The sequence below is a fragment of the Leuresthes tenuis genome, unplaced genomic scaffold (assembly GCF_036924035.1).
Source record: "Leuresthes tenuis unplaced genomic scaffold, fLeuTen1.0.hap1 SCAF_22, whole genome shotgun sequence".
Taxonomy (NCBI): Eukaryota; Metazoa; Chordata; class Actinopteri; order Atheriniformes; family Atherinopsidae; genus Leuresthes; species Leuresthes tenuis.
In genome coordinates this window covers 11,830,333-11,846,894 of record NW_027325376.1, presented here as the reverse complement: position 1 = coordinate 11,846,894, position 16,562 = coordinate 11,830,333, and the positions used below count along the sequence as shown (strand labels likewise).

At 36.2% G+C, this 16,562-nt stretch overlaps 1 protein-coding gene across 1 annotated transcript in view; it reads right to left on the bottom strand.

The window, feature by feature from the left end:
- LOC140281669 (C-type mannose receptor 2-like) overlaps positions 1–16,562 on the bottom strand; it is a 54,623-nt gene that overhangs the window by 36,693 nt on the left and 1,368 nt on the right. Inside the window, exons 2-3 of the mRNA XM_072376168.1 lie at positions 16,094–16,264; positions 15,711–15,941 (exon numbers count right to left, since the gene is read on the bottom strand). Of these exons, the coding sequence (XP_072232269.1) occupies positions 15,711–15,941; positions 16,094–16,264 (402 nt within the window). The remainder of the gene's footprint in view (positions 1–15,710; positions 15,942–16,093; positions 16,265–16,562) is intronic.

Sequence of the window (16,562 nt, the reverse complement as noted above, 5' to 3'; positions counted from 1 at the left end):
AATGTGGTTCCAGTCAGCTTAATAAGAAAAACAACTAAACCATCTTCCATTGTTCCATCCCATTTCTGATCTAATGGTGTCAACAAGACACAATTGTTCAAAACTACTGTCTGCATCATGAAGAAGGATATTGAAGAAGCAGTAACATCACAGCACTTCTTTTTGACAAGAGATGTGCTCAAAAATCTTGAGTTACTGAACTCTAAAGGAGCTTTGAGTTCTGTGATTTTGCTGTTTGCAAACAATATTTTCCTAATTTGAATGTTTATAGTTTCATTGGATGCCTCTGCTACAACAGCTATCGTTCTTAAATGTAAAGAATAAAAGAAACAAATGAAAAATGACCTATTTTTGATTTATTGCCACAAATATTGCTGCATCAGTTCTTTTCACCTTCTGTTTTAAACACTTCATATTAGCTTCTGTCAATCTAAGAACCTTTTCCTGAATGGCTGAGTTGGATCTGATTGGTCATCTGACTGGTCAGAAATGGTGGAGTGGAAAGTAGCTGTTTGTTCTTTATGTGATGCCTGTAAAACTAGCTAATAGGCAGGGGTTATGTTCAAGATTGATGGTGACGCCATGACAAATAGTTGTTTATTTTACATTGGAGCAATAAAAAATAAATGATGGTGTGAAGAGCTGCTAAAGTCTACAATGTTGAGTTGATTCAACATACCAGTGACCCCTGTGAGTTGTAGTCCACTGCTTCTGACGTTCTCAAACACAGAGAAGAGAGTGAATGTGTATTTAGTTCCAGCAGTGAGAGATGAGACTGTGTGAGTTACTGCTCCATCTCCATCTGGTGCACTGATGTATGTCTCTGTCCCATTAAACTGGAGAACAAAGCTGACATTGTTGTTGACTTTATTCCACTGCAGAGAGATACTGGTCTCATCTTGTGCTGATGGTCTGAAGCTTTCTGCATTTATTGGAGCTGGGAGACAAAATTGAGCAATGAACAATTTAATAAACATGGTGCATAAAAGCCTTAACATCAAAATGTCTATTTCACAATTCACTGATGATGTTGCTTTGGAGAGAAGTCAGTATCAAAGTTATTTAAGGTGATTAAACAGAATGCATGTACATGAATATGTATAAACATCTATCTGAAGACATTTGTGACTCTTTGAGTGTTGTTGCTGAGAATAGATATTTACTGACTGATAGTTTCCTTTATTGCAAGATCAGACGAATATACAAACATGCATTTACTCATGTTCCTTCAAGAATATTGGAACTGATAAAAGCATTTTATCATTGACAACTGCTGTTCATAAAAGTGCTGCTGCTACAGTGTAACTAAAATGACTTTTTAAGTTGAAGGTGCAATTTTGCAGCTTAATTTTAAGACAATTCTTAAATTAAAGAACATCTCAGGACTTGAAAAGAGATTATAATGTTTAGTTTATGGGGCAATAGAAGATACAACATTATTCAGATGTATGTTGTTCATAAAAAACTGATGATATGAAACTTGTTACCAGTGGCAGCTGTGAGTTGTCGTCCACTGCTTCTGACGTTCTCAAACACAGAGAAGAGAGTGAATGTGTATTTAGTTCCAGCAGTGAGAGATGAGACTGTGTGAGTTACTGCTCCATCTCCATCTGGTGCACTGATGTTTGTCTCTGTCCCATTAAACTGGAGAACAAAGCTGACATTGTTGTTGACTTTATTCCACGGCAGAGTGATACTGGTCTCATCTTGTGCTGATGGTCTGAAGCTTTCTGCATTTATTGGAGCTGGGAGATCAAATTGAGCAATGAACAATTTAATAAACACGGTGCATAAAAGCTTTAACATCAAAATGTCTATTTCACAATTCACTGATGATGTTGCTTTGGAGAGAAGTCAGTATCAAAGTTATTTAAGGTGATTAAACAGAATGCATGTACATGAATATGTATAAACATCTATCTGAAGACATTTGTGACTGTTTGAATGTTGTTGCTGAGAATAGATATTTACTGACTGATAGTTTCCATTTTGGTAAGATCAGACAAATACAAACATGCATTTACTCATGTTCCTTTAATATTATTAGAACTGATAAAATCATTTTATCATTGGCAACTGTTGTTGATAAGAGTGCTGCTGCTACAGTGTAACTAAAATGACTTTATAAGTTGAAGGCACAATTTTGCAGTTTAATTTTAAGACGTTTCTTTAATTAAAGAACATCTCAGGACTTGAAAAGAGATTAGAATGTTTAGTTTATGGGGCAATAGAAGATACAACATTATTCAGATGTATGTTATTCATAAAAAACTGATGATATGAAACTTGTTACCAGTGACAGCTGTGAGTCGTCGTCCACTGCTTCTGACGTTCTCAAACACAGAGAAGAGAGTGAATGTGTATTTAGTTCCAGCAGTGAGAGATGAGACTGTGTGAGTTACTGCTCCATCTCCATCTGGTGCACTGATGTTTGTCTCTGCACCATTAAACTGGAGAACAAAGCTGACATTGTTGTTGACTTTATTCCACTGCAGAGTGATACTGGTCTCATCTTGTCCTGATGGTCTGAAGTTGTCTGTATTTTGAGGAGCTACGAAAGAAAAGAAGAAGGTCAGAAATGTGGTTCCAGTCAGCTTTATAAGAAAAACAACTAAACCATCTTCCATTGTTCCATCCCATTTCTGATCTAATGGTGTCAACAAGACACAATTGTTCAAAACTACTGTCTGCATCCTGAAGAAGGATATTGAAGAGGCAGTAACATCACAGCACTTCTTTTTGACAAGAGATGTGTTCAAAAATCTTGAGTTACTTAACTCTAAAGGAGTTTTGAGTTCTGTGATTTTGCTGTTTGCAAACAATATTTTCCTAATATGAATGTTTATAGTTTCATTGGATGCCTCTGCTACAACAACTATCGTTCTTAAATATAAAGAATAAAAGAAACAAATGAAAAATGACCTATTTTTGATTTATTGCCACAAATATTGCTGCATCAGTTCTTTTCACCTTCTGTTTTAAACACTTCATATTAGCTTCTGTCAATCTAAGAACCTTTTCCTGAATGGCTGAGTTGGATCTGATTGGTCATCTGACTGGTCAGAAATGGTGGAGTGTGAAGTAGCTGTTTGTTCTTTATGTGATGCTTGTAAAACTAGCTAATAGGTAGGGGTTATGTTCAAGATTGATGGTGACGTCATGACAAATAGTTGTTTATTTTACATTGGAGCAATAAAAAATAAATGATGGTGTGAAGAGCTGCTAAAGTCTACAATGTTGAGTTGATTCAACATACCAGTGACCGCTGTGAGTTGTAGTCCACTGCTTCTGACGTTCTCAAACACAGAGAAGAGAGTGAATGTGTATTTAGTTCCAGAAGTGAGAGATGAGACTGTGTGAGTTACTGCTCCATCTCCATCTGGTGCACTGATGTTTGTCTCCGTCCCATTAAACTGGAGAACAAAGCTGACATTGTTGTTGACTTTATTCCACTGCAGAGTGATACTGGTCTCATCTTGTGCTGATTGTCTGAAGCTTTCTGCATTTATTGGAGCTGGGAGACAAATTTGAGCAATGAACAATTTAATAAACACGGTGCATAAAAGCCTTAACATCAAAATGTCTATTTCACAATTCATTGATGATTATGCTTTGGAGAGAAGTCAGTATCAAAGTTATTTAAGGTGATTAAACAGAATGCATGTACATGAATATGTATAAACATCTATCTGAAGACATTTGTGACTCTTTGAGTGTTGTTGATGACAATAGATATTTACTGACTGATAGTTTCCTTTATTGCAAGATCAGACGAATATACAAACATGCATTTACTCATGTTCCTTCAAGAATATTGAAACTGATAAAAGCATTTTATCATTGGCAAATGCTGTTGATAAGAGTGCTGCTTCTAGAGTGTAACTAAAATGACTTTTTAAGTTGAAGGTGCAATTTTGCAGCTTAATTTTAAGACAATTCTTTAATTAAAGAACATCTCAGGACTTGAAAAGAGATTAGAATGTTTAGTTTATGGGGCAATAGAAGATACAACATTATTCAGACGTATGTTGTTCATGAAACACTGATGATATGAAACTTGTTACCAGTGACAGCTGTGAGTTGTCGTCCACTGCTTCTGACGTTCTCAAACACAGAGAAGAGAGTGAATGTGTATTTAGTTCCAGCAGTGAGAGATGAGACTGTGTGAGTTACTGCTCCATCTCCATCTGGTGCACTGATGTTTGTCTCTGTCCCATTAAACTGGAGAACAAAGCTGACATTGTTGTTGACTTTATTCCACTGCAGAGTGATACTGGTATCATCTTGTGCTGATGGTCTGAAGCTTTCAGCATTTTGAGGAGCTGGGAGAGAAAAAAAGGACAGTAAATTAAGTTAAATGAGGTTTTATAATTAATTTAACATTTTCATCTTGTTCTACATTTTGATATTTGCTGAAGTACATTTTTTACAGATGCTTTTACATCACTAGAATCAACCAAATTAACTACCAAATTATTTGTTCCCTTAAACATAGCTACTGGTGAAGTTAAACTTGTTACCAGTGACAGCTGTGAGTCGTCGTCCACTGCTTCTGACGTTTTCAAACACAGAGAAGAGAGTGAATGTGTATTCAGTTCCAGCAGTGAGAGATGAGACTGTGTGAGTTACTTCTCCATCTCCATCTGATGCACTGATGTTTGTCTCTGTCCCATTAAACTGGAGAACAAAGCTGACATTGTTGTTGACTTTATTCCACTGCAGAGTGATACTGGTCTCATCTTGTCCTGATGGTTTGAAGTTGTCTGTATTTTGAGGAGCTACGAAAGAAAAGAAGAAGGTCAGAAATGTGGTTCCAGTCAGCTTAATAAGAAAAACAACTAAACCATCTTCCATTGTTCCATCCCATTTCTGATCTAATGGTGTCAACAAGACACAATTGTTCAAAACTACTGTCTGCATCATGAAGAAGGATATTGAAGAAGCAGTAACATCACAGCACTTCTTTTTGACAAGAGATGTGCTCAAAAATCTTGAGTTACTGAACTCTAAAGGAGCTTTGAGTTCTGTGATTTTGCTGTTTGCAAACAATATTTTCCTAATTTGAATGTTTATAGTTTCATTGGATGCCTCTGCTACAACAGCTATCGTTCTTAAATGTAAAGAATAAAAGAAACAAATGAAAAATGACCTATTTTTGATTTATTGCCACAAATATTGCTGCATCAGTTCTTTTCACCTTCTGTTTTAAACACTTCATATTAGCTTCTGTCAATCTAAGAACCTTTTCCTGAATGGCTGAGTTGGATCTGATTGGTCATCTGACTGGTCAGAAATGGTGGAGTGGAAAGTAGCTGTTTGTTCTTTATGTGATGCCTGTAAAACTAGCTAATAGGCAGGGGTTATGTTCAAGATTGATGGTGACGCCATGACAAATAGTTGTTTATTTTACATTGGAGCAATAAAAAATAAATGATGGTGTGAAGAGCTGCTAAAGTCTACAATGTTGAGTTGATTCAACATACCAGTGACCCCTGTGAGTTGTAGTCCACTGCTTCTGACGTTCTCAAACACAGAGAAGAGAGTGAATGTGTATTTAGTTCCAGCAGTGAGAGATGAGACTGTGTGAGTTACTGCTCCATCTCCATCTGGTGCACTGATGTATGTCTCTGTCCCATTAAACTGGAGAACAAAGCTGACATTGTTGTTGACTTTATTCCACTGCAGAGAGATACTGGTCTCATCTTGTGCTGATGGTCTGAAGCTTTCTGCATTTATTGGAGCTGGGAGACAAAATTGAGCAATGAACAATTTAATAAACATGGTGCATAAAAGCCTTAACATCAAAATGTCTATTTCACAATTCACTGATGATGTTGCTTTGGAGAGAAGTCAGTATCAAAGTTATTTAAGGTGATTAAACAGAATGCATGTACATGAATATGTATAAACATCTATCTGAAGACATTTGTGACTCTTTGAGTGTTGTTGCTGAGAATAGATATTTACTGACTGATAGTTTCCTTTATTGCAAGATCAGACGAATATACAAACATGCATTTACTCATGTTCCTTCAAGAATATTGGAACTGATAAAAGCATTTTATCATTGACAACTGCTGTTCATAAAAGTGCTGCTGCTACAGTGTAACTAAAATGACTTTTTAAGTTGAAGGTGCAATTTTGCAGCTTAATTTTAAGACAATTCTTAAATTAAAGAACATCTCAGGACTTGAAAAGAGATTATAATGTTTAGTTTATGGGGCAATAGAAGATACAACATTATTCAGATGTATGTTGTTCATAAAAAACTGATGATATGAAACTTGTTACCAGTGGCAGCTGTGAGTTGTCGTCCACTGCTTCTGACGTTCTCAAACACAGAGAAGAGAGTGAATGTGTATTTAGTTCCAGCAGTGAGAGATGAGACTGTGTGAGTTACTGCTCCATCTCCATCTGGTGCACTGATGTTTGTCTCTGTCCCATTAAACTGGAGAACAAAGCTGACATTGTTGTTGACTTTATTCCACGGCAGAGTGATACTGGTCTCATCTTGTGCTGATGGTCTGAAGCTTTCTGCATTTATTGGAGCTGGGAGATCAAATTGAGCAATGAACAATTTAATAAACACGGTGCATAAAAGCTTTAACATCAAAATGTCTATTTCACAATTCACTGATGATGTTGCTTTGGAGAGAAGTCAGTATCAAAGTTATTTAAGGTGATTAAACAGAATGCATGTACATGAATATGTATAAACATCTATCTGAAGACATTTGTGACTGTTTGAATGTTGTTGCTGAGAATAGATATTTACTGACTGATAGTTTCCATTTTGGTAAGATCAGACAAATACAAACATGCATTTACTCATGTTCCTTTAATATTATTAGAACTGATAAAATCATTTTATCATTGGCAACTGTTGTTGATAAGAGTGCTGCTGCTACAGTGTAACTAAAATGACTTTATAAGTTGAAGGCACAATTTTGCAGTTTAATTTTAAGACGTTTCTTTAATTAAAGAACATCTCAGGACTTGAAAAGAGATTAGAATGTTTAGTTTATGGGGCAATAGAAGATACAACATTATTCAGATGTATGTTATTCATAAAAAACTGATGATATGAAACTTGTTACCAGTGACAGCTGTGAGTCGTCGTCCACTGCTTCTGACGTTCTCAAACACAGAGAAGAGAGTGAATGTGTATTTAGTTCCAGCAGTGAGAGATGAGACTGTGTGAGTTACTGCTCCATCTCCATCTGGTGCACTGATGTTTGTCTCTGCACCATTAAACTGGAGAACAAAGCTGACATTGTTGTTGACTTTATTCCACTGCAGAGTGATACTGGTCTCATCTTGTCCTGATGGTCTGAAGTTGTCTGTATTTTGAGGAGCTACGAAAGAAAAGAAGAAGGTCAGAAATGTGGTTCCAGTCAGCTTTATAAGAAAAACAACTAAACCATCTTCCATTGTTCCATCCCATTTCTGATCTAATGGTGTCAACAAGACACAATTGTTCAAAACTACTGTCTGCATCCTGAAGAAGGATATTGAAGAGGCAGTAACATCACAGCACTTCTTTTTGACAAGAGATGTGTTCAAAAATCTTGAGTTACTTAACTCTAAAGGAGTTTTGAGTTCTGTGATTTTGCTGTTTGCAAACAATATTTTCCTAATATGAATGTTTATAGTTTCATTGGATGCCTCTGCTACAACAACTATCGTTCTTAAATATAAAGAATAAAAGAAACAAATGAAAAATGACCTATTTTTGATTTATTGCCACAAATATTGCTGCATCAGTTCTTTTCACCTTCTGTTTTAAACACTTCATATTAGCTTCTGTCAATCTAAGAACCTTTTCCTGAATGGCTGAGTTGGATCTGATTGGTCATCTGACTGGTCAGAAATGGTGGAGTGTGAAGTAGCTGTTTGTTCTTTATGTGATGCTTGTAAAACTAGCTAATAGGTAGGGGTTATGTTCAAGATTGATGGTGACGTCATGACAAATAGTTGTTTATTTTACATTGGAGCAATAAAAAATAAATGATGGTGTGAAGAGCTGCTAAAGTCTACAATGTTGAGTTGATTCAACATACCAGTGACCGCTGTGAGTTGTAGTCCACTGCTTCTGACGTTCTCAAACACAGAGAAGAGAGTGAATGTGTATTTAGTTCCAGAAGTGAGAGATGAGACTGTGTGAGTTACTGCTCCATCTCCATCTGGTGCACTGATGTTTGTCTCTGTCCCATTAAACTGGAGAACAAAGCTGACATTGTTGTTGACTTTATTCCACTGCAGAGTGATACTGGTCTCATTTTGTGCTGATGGTCTGAAGCTTTCTGCATTTATTGGAGCTGGGAGATCAAATTGAGCAATGAACAATTTAATAAACATTGTGCATAAAAGCCTTAACATCAAAATGTCTATTTCACAATTCACTGATGATTATGCTTTGGAGAGAAGTCAGTATCAAAGTTATTTAAGGTGATTAAACAGAATGCATGTACATGAATATGTATAAACATCTATCTCAAGACATTTATGACTGTTTGAATGTTGTTGCTGAGAATAGATATTTACTGACTGATAGTTTCCATTTTGGTAAGATCAGACAAATACAAACATGCATTTACTCATGTTCCTTTAATATTATTAGAACTGATAAAATAATTTTATCATTGGCAACTGTTGTTGATAAAAGTGCTGCTGCTACAGTGTAACTAAAATAACTTTTTAAGTTGAAGGCGCAATTTTGCAGCTTCATTTTAAGACAATTCTTTAATTAAAGAACATCTCAGGACTTGAAAAGAGATTATAATGGTTAGTTTATGGGGCAATAGAAGATACAACATTATTCAGATGTATGTTATTCATAAAAAACTGATGATATGAAACTTGTTACCAGTGACAGCTGTGAGTCGTCGTCCATTGCTTCTGACGTTCTCAAACACAGAGAAGAGAGTGAATGTGTATTTAGTTCCAGCAGTGAGAGATGAGACTGTGTGAGTTACTGCTCCATCTCCATCTGGTGCACTGATGTATGTCTCTGTCCCATTAAACTGGAGAACAAAGCTGACATTGTTGTTGACTTTATTCCACTGCAGAGTGATACTGGTCTCATCTTGTCCTGATGGTTTGAAGTTGTCTGTATTTTGAGGAGCTACGAAAGAAAAGAAGAAGGTCAGAAATGTGGTTCCAGTCAGCTTTGTAAGAAAAACAACTAAACCATCTTCCATTGTTCCATCCCATTTCTGATCTAATGTTGTCAACAAGACACAATTGTTCAAATCTACTGTCTGCATCATGAAGAAGGATATTGAAGAGGCAGTAACATCACAGCACTTCTTTTTGACAAGAGATGTGCTCAAAAATCTTGAGTTACTGAACTCTAAAGGAGCTTTGAGTTCTGTGATTTTGCTGTTTGCAAACAATATTTTCCTAATTTGAATGTTTATAGTTTCATTGGATGCCTCTGCTACAACAGCTATCGTTCTTAAATGTAAAGAATAAAAGAAACAGATGAAAAAGACCTATTTTTGATTAATTGCCAAAAATATTGCTGCATCAGTTCTTTTCACCTTCTGTTTTAAACACTTCATATTAGCTTCTGTCAATCTAAGAACCTTTTCCTGAATGGCTGAGTTGGATCTGATTGGTCATCTGACTGGTCAGAAATGGTGGAGTGGAAAGTAGCTGTTTGTTCTTTATGTGATGCCTGTAAAACTAGCTAATAGGCAGGGGTTATGTTCAAGATTGATGGTGACGTCATGACAAATAGTTGTTTATTTTACATTGGAGCAATAAAAAATAAATGATGGTGTGAAGAGCTGCTAAAGTCTACAATGTTGAGTTGATTCAACATACCAGTGACCGCTGTGAGTTGTCGTCCACTGCTTCTGACGTTCTCAAACACAGAGAAGAGAGTGAATGTGTATTTAGTTCCAGCAGTGAGAGATGAGACTGTGTGAGTTACTGCTCCATCTCCATCTGGTGCACTGATGTTTGTCTCTGTCCCATTAAACTGGAGAACAAAGCTGACATTGTTGTTGACTTTAATCCACTGCAGAGTGATACTGGTCTCATCTTGTGCTGATGGTCTGAAGCTTTCTGCATTTATTGGAGCTGGGAGATCAAATTGAGCAATGGACAATTTAATAAACATGGTGCATAAAAGCCTTAACATCAAAATGTCTATTTCACATTTCAGTGATGATGTTGCTTTGGAGAGAAGTCAGTATCAAAGTTATTTAAGGTGATTAAACAGAATGCATGTACATGAATATGTATAAACATCTATCTGAAGACATTTGTGACTGTTTGAATGTTGTTGCTGAGAATAGATATTTTCTGACTGATAGTTTCCATTTTGGTAAGATCAGACAAATACAAACATGCATTTACTCATGTTCCTTTAATATTATTAGAACTGATAAAATCATTTTATCATTGGCAACTGTTGTTGATAAAAGTGCTGCTGCTACAGTGTAACTAAAATGACTTTTTAAGTTGAAGGCACAATTTTGCAGCTTAATTTTAAGACCATTCTTTAATTAAAGAACATCTCAGGACTTGAAAAGAGATTATAATGGTTAGTTTATGGGGCAATAGAAGATACAACATTATTCAGATGTATGTTATTCATAAAAAACTGATGATATGAAACTTGTTACCAGTGACAGCTGTGAGTTGTCGTCCACTGCTTCTGACGTTCTCAAACACAGAGAAGAGAGTGAATGTGTATTTAGTTCCAGCAGTGAGAGATGAGACTGTGTGAGTTACTGCTCCATCTCCATCTGGTGCCATGATGTATGTCTCTGCACCATTAAACTGGAGAACAAAGCTGACATTGTTGTTGACTTTATTCCACTGCAGAGTGATACTGGTCTCATCTTGTCCTGATGGTCTGAAGTTGTCTGTATTTTGAGGAGCTACGAAAGAAAAGAAGAAGGTCAGAAATGTGGTTCCAGTCAGCTTTATAAGAAAAACAACTAAACCATCTTCCATTGTTCCATCCCATTTCTGATCTAATGGTGTCAACAAGACACAATTGTTCAAATCTACTGTCTGCATCATGAAGAAGGATATTGAAGAGGCAGTAACATCACAGCACTTCTTTTTGACAAGAGATGTATTCAAAAATCTTGAGTTACTGAACTCTAAAGGAGTTTTGAGTTCTGTGATTTTGCTGTTTGCAAACAATATTTTCCTAATTTGAATGTTTATAGTTTCATTGGATGCCTCTGCTACAACAGCTATCGTTCTTAAATATAAAGAATAAAAGAAACAAATGAAAAATGACCTATTTTTGATTTATTGCCACAAATATTGCTGCATCAGTTCTTTTCACCTTCTGTTTTAAACACTTCATATTAGCTTCTGTCAATCTAAGAACCTTTTCCTGAATGGCTGAGTTGGATCTGATTGGTCATCTGACTGGTCAGAAATGGTGGAGTGTGAAGTAGCTGTTTGTTCTTTATGTGATGCTTGTAAAACTAGCTAATAGGCAGGGGTTATGTTCAAGATTGATGGTGACGTCATGACAAATAGTTGTTTATTTTACATTGGAGCAATAAAAAATAAATGATGGTGTGAAGAGCTGCTAAAGTCTACAATGTTGAGTTGATTCAACATACCAGTGACCCCTGTGAGTTGTAGTCCACTGCTTCTGACGTTCTCAAACACAGAGAAGAGAGTGAATGTGTATTTAGTTCCAGAAGTGAGAGATGAGACTGTGTGAGTTACTGCTCCATCTCCATCTGGTGCACTGATGTTTGTCTCTGTCCCATTAAACTGGAGAACAAAGCTGACATTGTTGTTGACTTTATTCCACTGCAGAGTGATACTGGTCTCATTTTGTGCTGATGGTCTGAAGCTTTCTGCATTTATTGGAGCTGGGAGATCAAATTGAGCAATGAACAATTTAATAAACATTGTGCATAAAAGCTTTAACATCAAAATGTCTATTTCACAATTCACTGATGATGTTGCTTTGGAGAGAAGTCAGTATCAAAGTTATTTAAGGTGATTAAACAGAATGCATGTACATGAATATGTATAAACATCTATCTCAAGACATTTGTGACTGTTTGAATGTTGTTGCTGAGAATAGATATTTACTGACTGATAGTTTCCATTTTGGTAAGATCAGACAAATACAAACATGCATTTACTCATGTTCCTTTAATATTATTAGAACTGATAAAATCATTTTATCATTGGCAACTGTTGTTGATAAGAGTGCTGCTGCTACAGTGTAACTAAAATGACTTTTTAAGTTGAAGGCACAATTTTGCAGCTTAATTTTAAGACCATTCTTTAATTAAAGAACATCTCAGGACTTGAAAAGAGATTATAATGGTTAGTTTATGGGGCAATAGAAGATACAACATTATTCAGATGTATGTTATTCATAAAAAACTGATGATATGAAACTTGTTACCAGTGACAGCTGTGAGTCGTCGTCCATTGCTTCTGACGTTCTCAAACACAGAGAAGAGAGTGAATGTGTATTTAGTTCCAGAAGTGAGAGATGAGACTGTGTGAGTTACTGCTCCATCTCCATCTGGTGCACTGATGTTTGTCTCTGTCCCATTAAACTGGAGAACAAAGCTGACATTGTTGTTGACTTTATTCCACTGCAGAGTGATACTGGTCTCATCTTGTGCTGATGGTCTGAAGCTTTCTTCATTTATTGGAGCTGGGAGATCAAATTGAGTAATGAACAATTTAATAAACATGGTGCATAAAAGCTTTAACATCAAAATGTCTATTTCACATTTCAGTGATGATGTTGCTTTGGAGAGAAGTCAGTATCAAAGTTATTTAAGGTGATTAAACAGAATGCATGTACATGAATATGTATAAACATCTATCTCAAGACATTTATGACTGTTTGAATGTTGTTGCTGAGAATAGATATTTAATGACTGATAGTTTCCATTTTGGTAAGATCAGACAAATACAAACATGCATTTACTCATGTTCCTTTAATATTATTAGAACTGATAAAATCATTTTATCATTGGCAACTGTTGTTGATAAGAGTGCTGCTGCTACAGTGTAACTAAAATGACTTTTTAAGTTGAAGGCACAATTTTGCAGCTTCATTTTAAGACCATTCTTTAATTAAAGAACATCTCAGGACTTGAAAAGAGATTATAATGGTTAGTTTATGGGGCAATAGAAGATACAACATTATTCAGATGTATGTTATTCATAAAAAACTGATGATATGAAACTTGTTACCAGTGACAGCTGTGAGTCGTCGTCCATTGCTTCTGACGTTCTCAAACACAGAGAAGAGAGTGAATGTGTATTTAGTTCCAGCAGTGAGAGATGAGACTGTGTGAGTTACTGCTCCATCTCCATCTGGTGCACTGATGTTTGTCTCTGTCCCATTAAACTGGAGAACAAAGCTGACATTGTTGTTGACTTTATTCCACTGCAGAGTGATACTGGTCTCATCTTGTCCTGATGGTTTGAAGTTGTCTGTATTTTGAGGAGCTACGAAAGAAAAGAAGAAGGTCAGAAATGTGGTTCCAGTCAGCTTTGTAAGAAAAACAACTAAACCATCTTCCATTGTTCCATCCCATTTCTGATCTAATGGTGTCAACAAGACACAATTGTTCAAATCTACTGTCTGCATCATGAAGAAGGATATTGAAGAGGCAGTAACATCACAGCACTTCTTTTTGACAAGAGATGTGCTCAAAAATCTTGAGTTACTGAACTCTAAAGGAGTTTTGAGTTCTGTGATTTTGCTGTTTGCAAACAATATTTTCCTAATTTGAATGTTTATAGTTTCATTGGATGCCTCTGCTACAACAGCTATCGTTCTTAAATGTAAAGAATAAAAGAAACAGATGAAAAAGACCTATTTTTGATTAATTGCCACAAATATTGCTGCATCAGTTCTTTTCACCTTCTGTTTTAAACACTTCATATTAGCTTCTGTCAATCTAAGAACCTTTTCCTGAATGGCTGAGTTGGATCTGATTGGTCATCTGACTGGTCAGAAATGGTGGAGTGTGAAGTAGCTGTTTGTTCTTTATGTGATGCTTGTAAAACTAGCTAATAGGCAGGGGTTATGTTCAAGATTGATGGTGACGTCATGACAAATAGTTGTTTATTTTACATTGGAGCAATAAAAAATAAATGATGGTGTGAAGAGCTGCTAAAGTCTACAATGTTGAGTTGATTCAACATACCAGTGACCGCTGTGAGTTGTCGTCCACTGCTTCTGACGTTCTCAAACACAGAGAAGAGAGTGAATGTGTATTTAGTTCCAGCAGTGAGAGATGAGACTGTGTGAGTTACTGCTCCATCTCCATCTGGTGCACTGATGTATGTCTCTGTCCCATTAAACTGGAGAACAAAGCTGACATTGTTGTTGACTTTATTCCACTGCAGAGTGATACTGGTCTCATCTTGTGCTGATGGTCTGAAGCTTTCTGTGTTGGGCGGAACTGATTCGCAAAGAGGACAAGAAGTTACATCAAATAACAAAAACTTTGCTATACCATGCAGTGTAAGCCATTATGTTGAATTTAGTGCCATCTGGCTGTGACGGTGAAAATTACAATCAAACTGAAAATATTCCTTTCCCTTTCAAACTTGGGAGAAATATTATTTTTTCTCTCTTTTTATCCCACCGTAATTTGAATCTACTGCATTCTATGTATGGAAAATCTTTATCAGCTTTCATTTTGTTCATAAAAGTAATGTCCATCTTGAAGTTGTCAACATACTTTTTCACTTAAAAAATGTAACTGTTAATTACATATTCGCAGTAAATATTTGCAAATTCCTTTTTTTCTTCAAATGCAACGATTATCACCTTTAAAGTGTGAGAGAGGGTAAATTAGACACATTACTCTGTTTGTAGCAGATGAACGGTAAACTCTGGGTACAGCTTTCATCTAACCATCTTCCTGAGTCATCGAACGCTGCAGCAGCACACCGCTCCTGATACAGCTTCGGCCTACCAGAAGCCCAGTGTCGAAACAGAGAACTACTGCCATCAGACCACAGCTTTTGCCGATATAGACCGATCCATGGTTCGGTATTACCTATTAGATTCACGATAATGCTCTCATCTGCTGAATTCCGTATACTGTGGGGAAAATTGATCAGCATAATAATAATATCAAGGTTAACTTAAGAGAAGCACAACAAAGAAAGTACCCTCTATATTTTGTTGTGACTTTTATGGTTGTTTGGAAATATTATATAGTGTTGCATGTGGTTGTCTAAGGTTTTGCTGAAAACATTAAACCAACACAAAAATAACTCATAAAACACATACAATCTTATGTGTATTGCACAGTGCTGCATTATGTGGGAGTATTCAGTAATGTTTACTGTACCTGGCAAGATCAATATAGTTCTCCCTGCAGAATCTCTGAGCTTCAGTCCAATTCAATAAGTTTGAATTGAAAACAAAGGTTGGTGAGCCATTTACTATACCTGTAAAGACATGGATGAAAAGTAATAAAAAGAGTCAGGTTTAACTTAGTAATAGACAAAAACAGGTTACTATGATGCCAGAGTAACTGTTGCTGAAAAAAGGAGATCTGATTGCAGAATTTGTGATTTTCATTCAGTGAGATAAAATCTCATGCATATGATCTCTGCATAACCAAGCTTTATATGTCTCTGGATATGTCATGGAAACTAAAAATGAGATTTTAAAAAAAAATTAATTAATAAAAAATTAATTTCTCAATTTTTGCTGCCTAAAAACTTACCATTATAGCACACGAAAGGTCGTCTGTCATCGCACTGACGGTCATCCCATTTGAAAGTGTTTGTAGAAAAGCTAAGTAATCTAACACAGTGCTGCTTTCCACCAAAATTGTTGGGTGAGTTTGGATACCAGTTTCTAAAAGTTGTCTCTCCTTCACCATAGAAGCTGCTGTCATTCAGGGACCATCTCCAGCTGTTTTCCATGTCATCATAGAGGCCAATCCAAGCCTTGCCTGTTCAAAAAGATGTTTGCTTCTAAAAGAACTGCAATAAAACCTGTTCTCAAATGCAAATGACTTCAGAATGTCTTTCAAAAACTCAGATGTTACTTGGTAGTTGTGTCACTGAATATTTCATGTTTCTAATTCTGCAATTAAGAACTCACCTGTATAGTTTGATGTGGTCTGAAGAACAGCGTTCACATCAGCAGTGTTTTCTATGGTGGCCAGGTCAGTGAAGTCACGCCTGCAGACACTCTGAGCATTTGCCCAGTTCAGCTGTGTGCTCACAAAGTAGTACTGACGAGTCTGGGCAACGGCAACACTGAGCAGTGCTCCTGAAATAAAACAAATTCCAGTTTTTGGATTACCATTTGTCATTTTACACTGCATGTGGAGAGGTACTGTGAACAAGAAGGGTTCATGGACTCTGCTTAAAGTCTTTTCCTCATTTATGAGATTTTTGTGCTCATACTTCCTGGTACAGTGAAGAGCTAGAAGGAAGGTGCTATTATTCATGCATAGTGTTACACTTGGGAATCTGATTACACTTATCATGTATCCACAACTAGACATTTAATTGTTTAGTTCTGAGAAAACACTTCTTGTCCTTTGACTGGATTATACTATGTCATT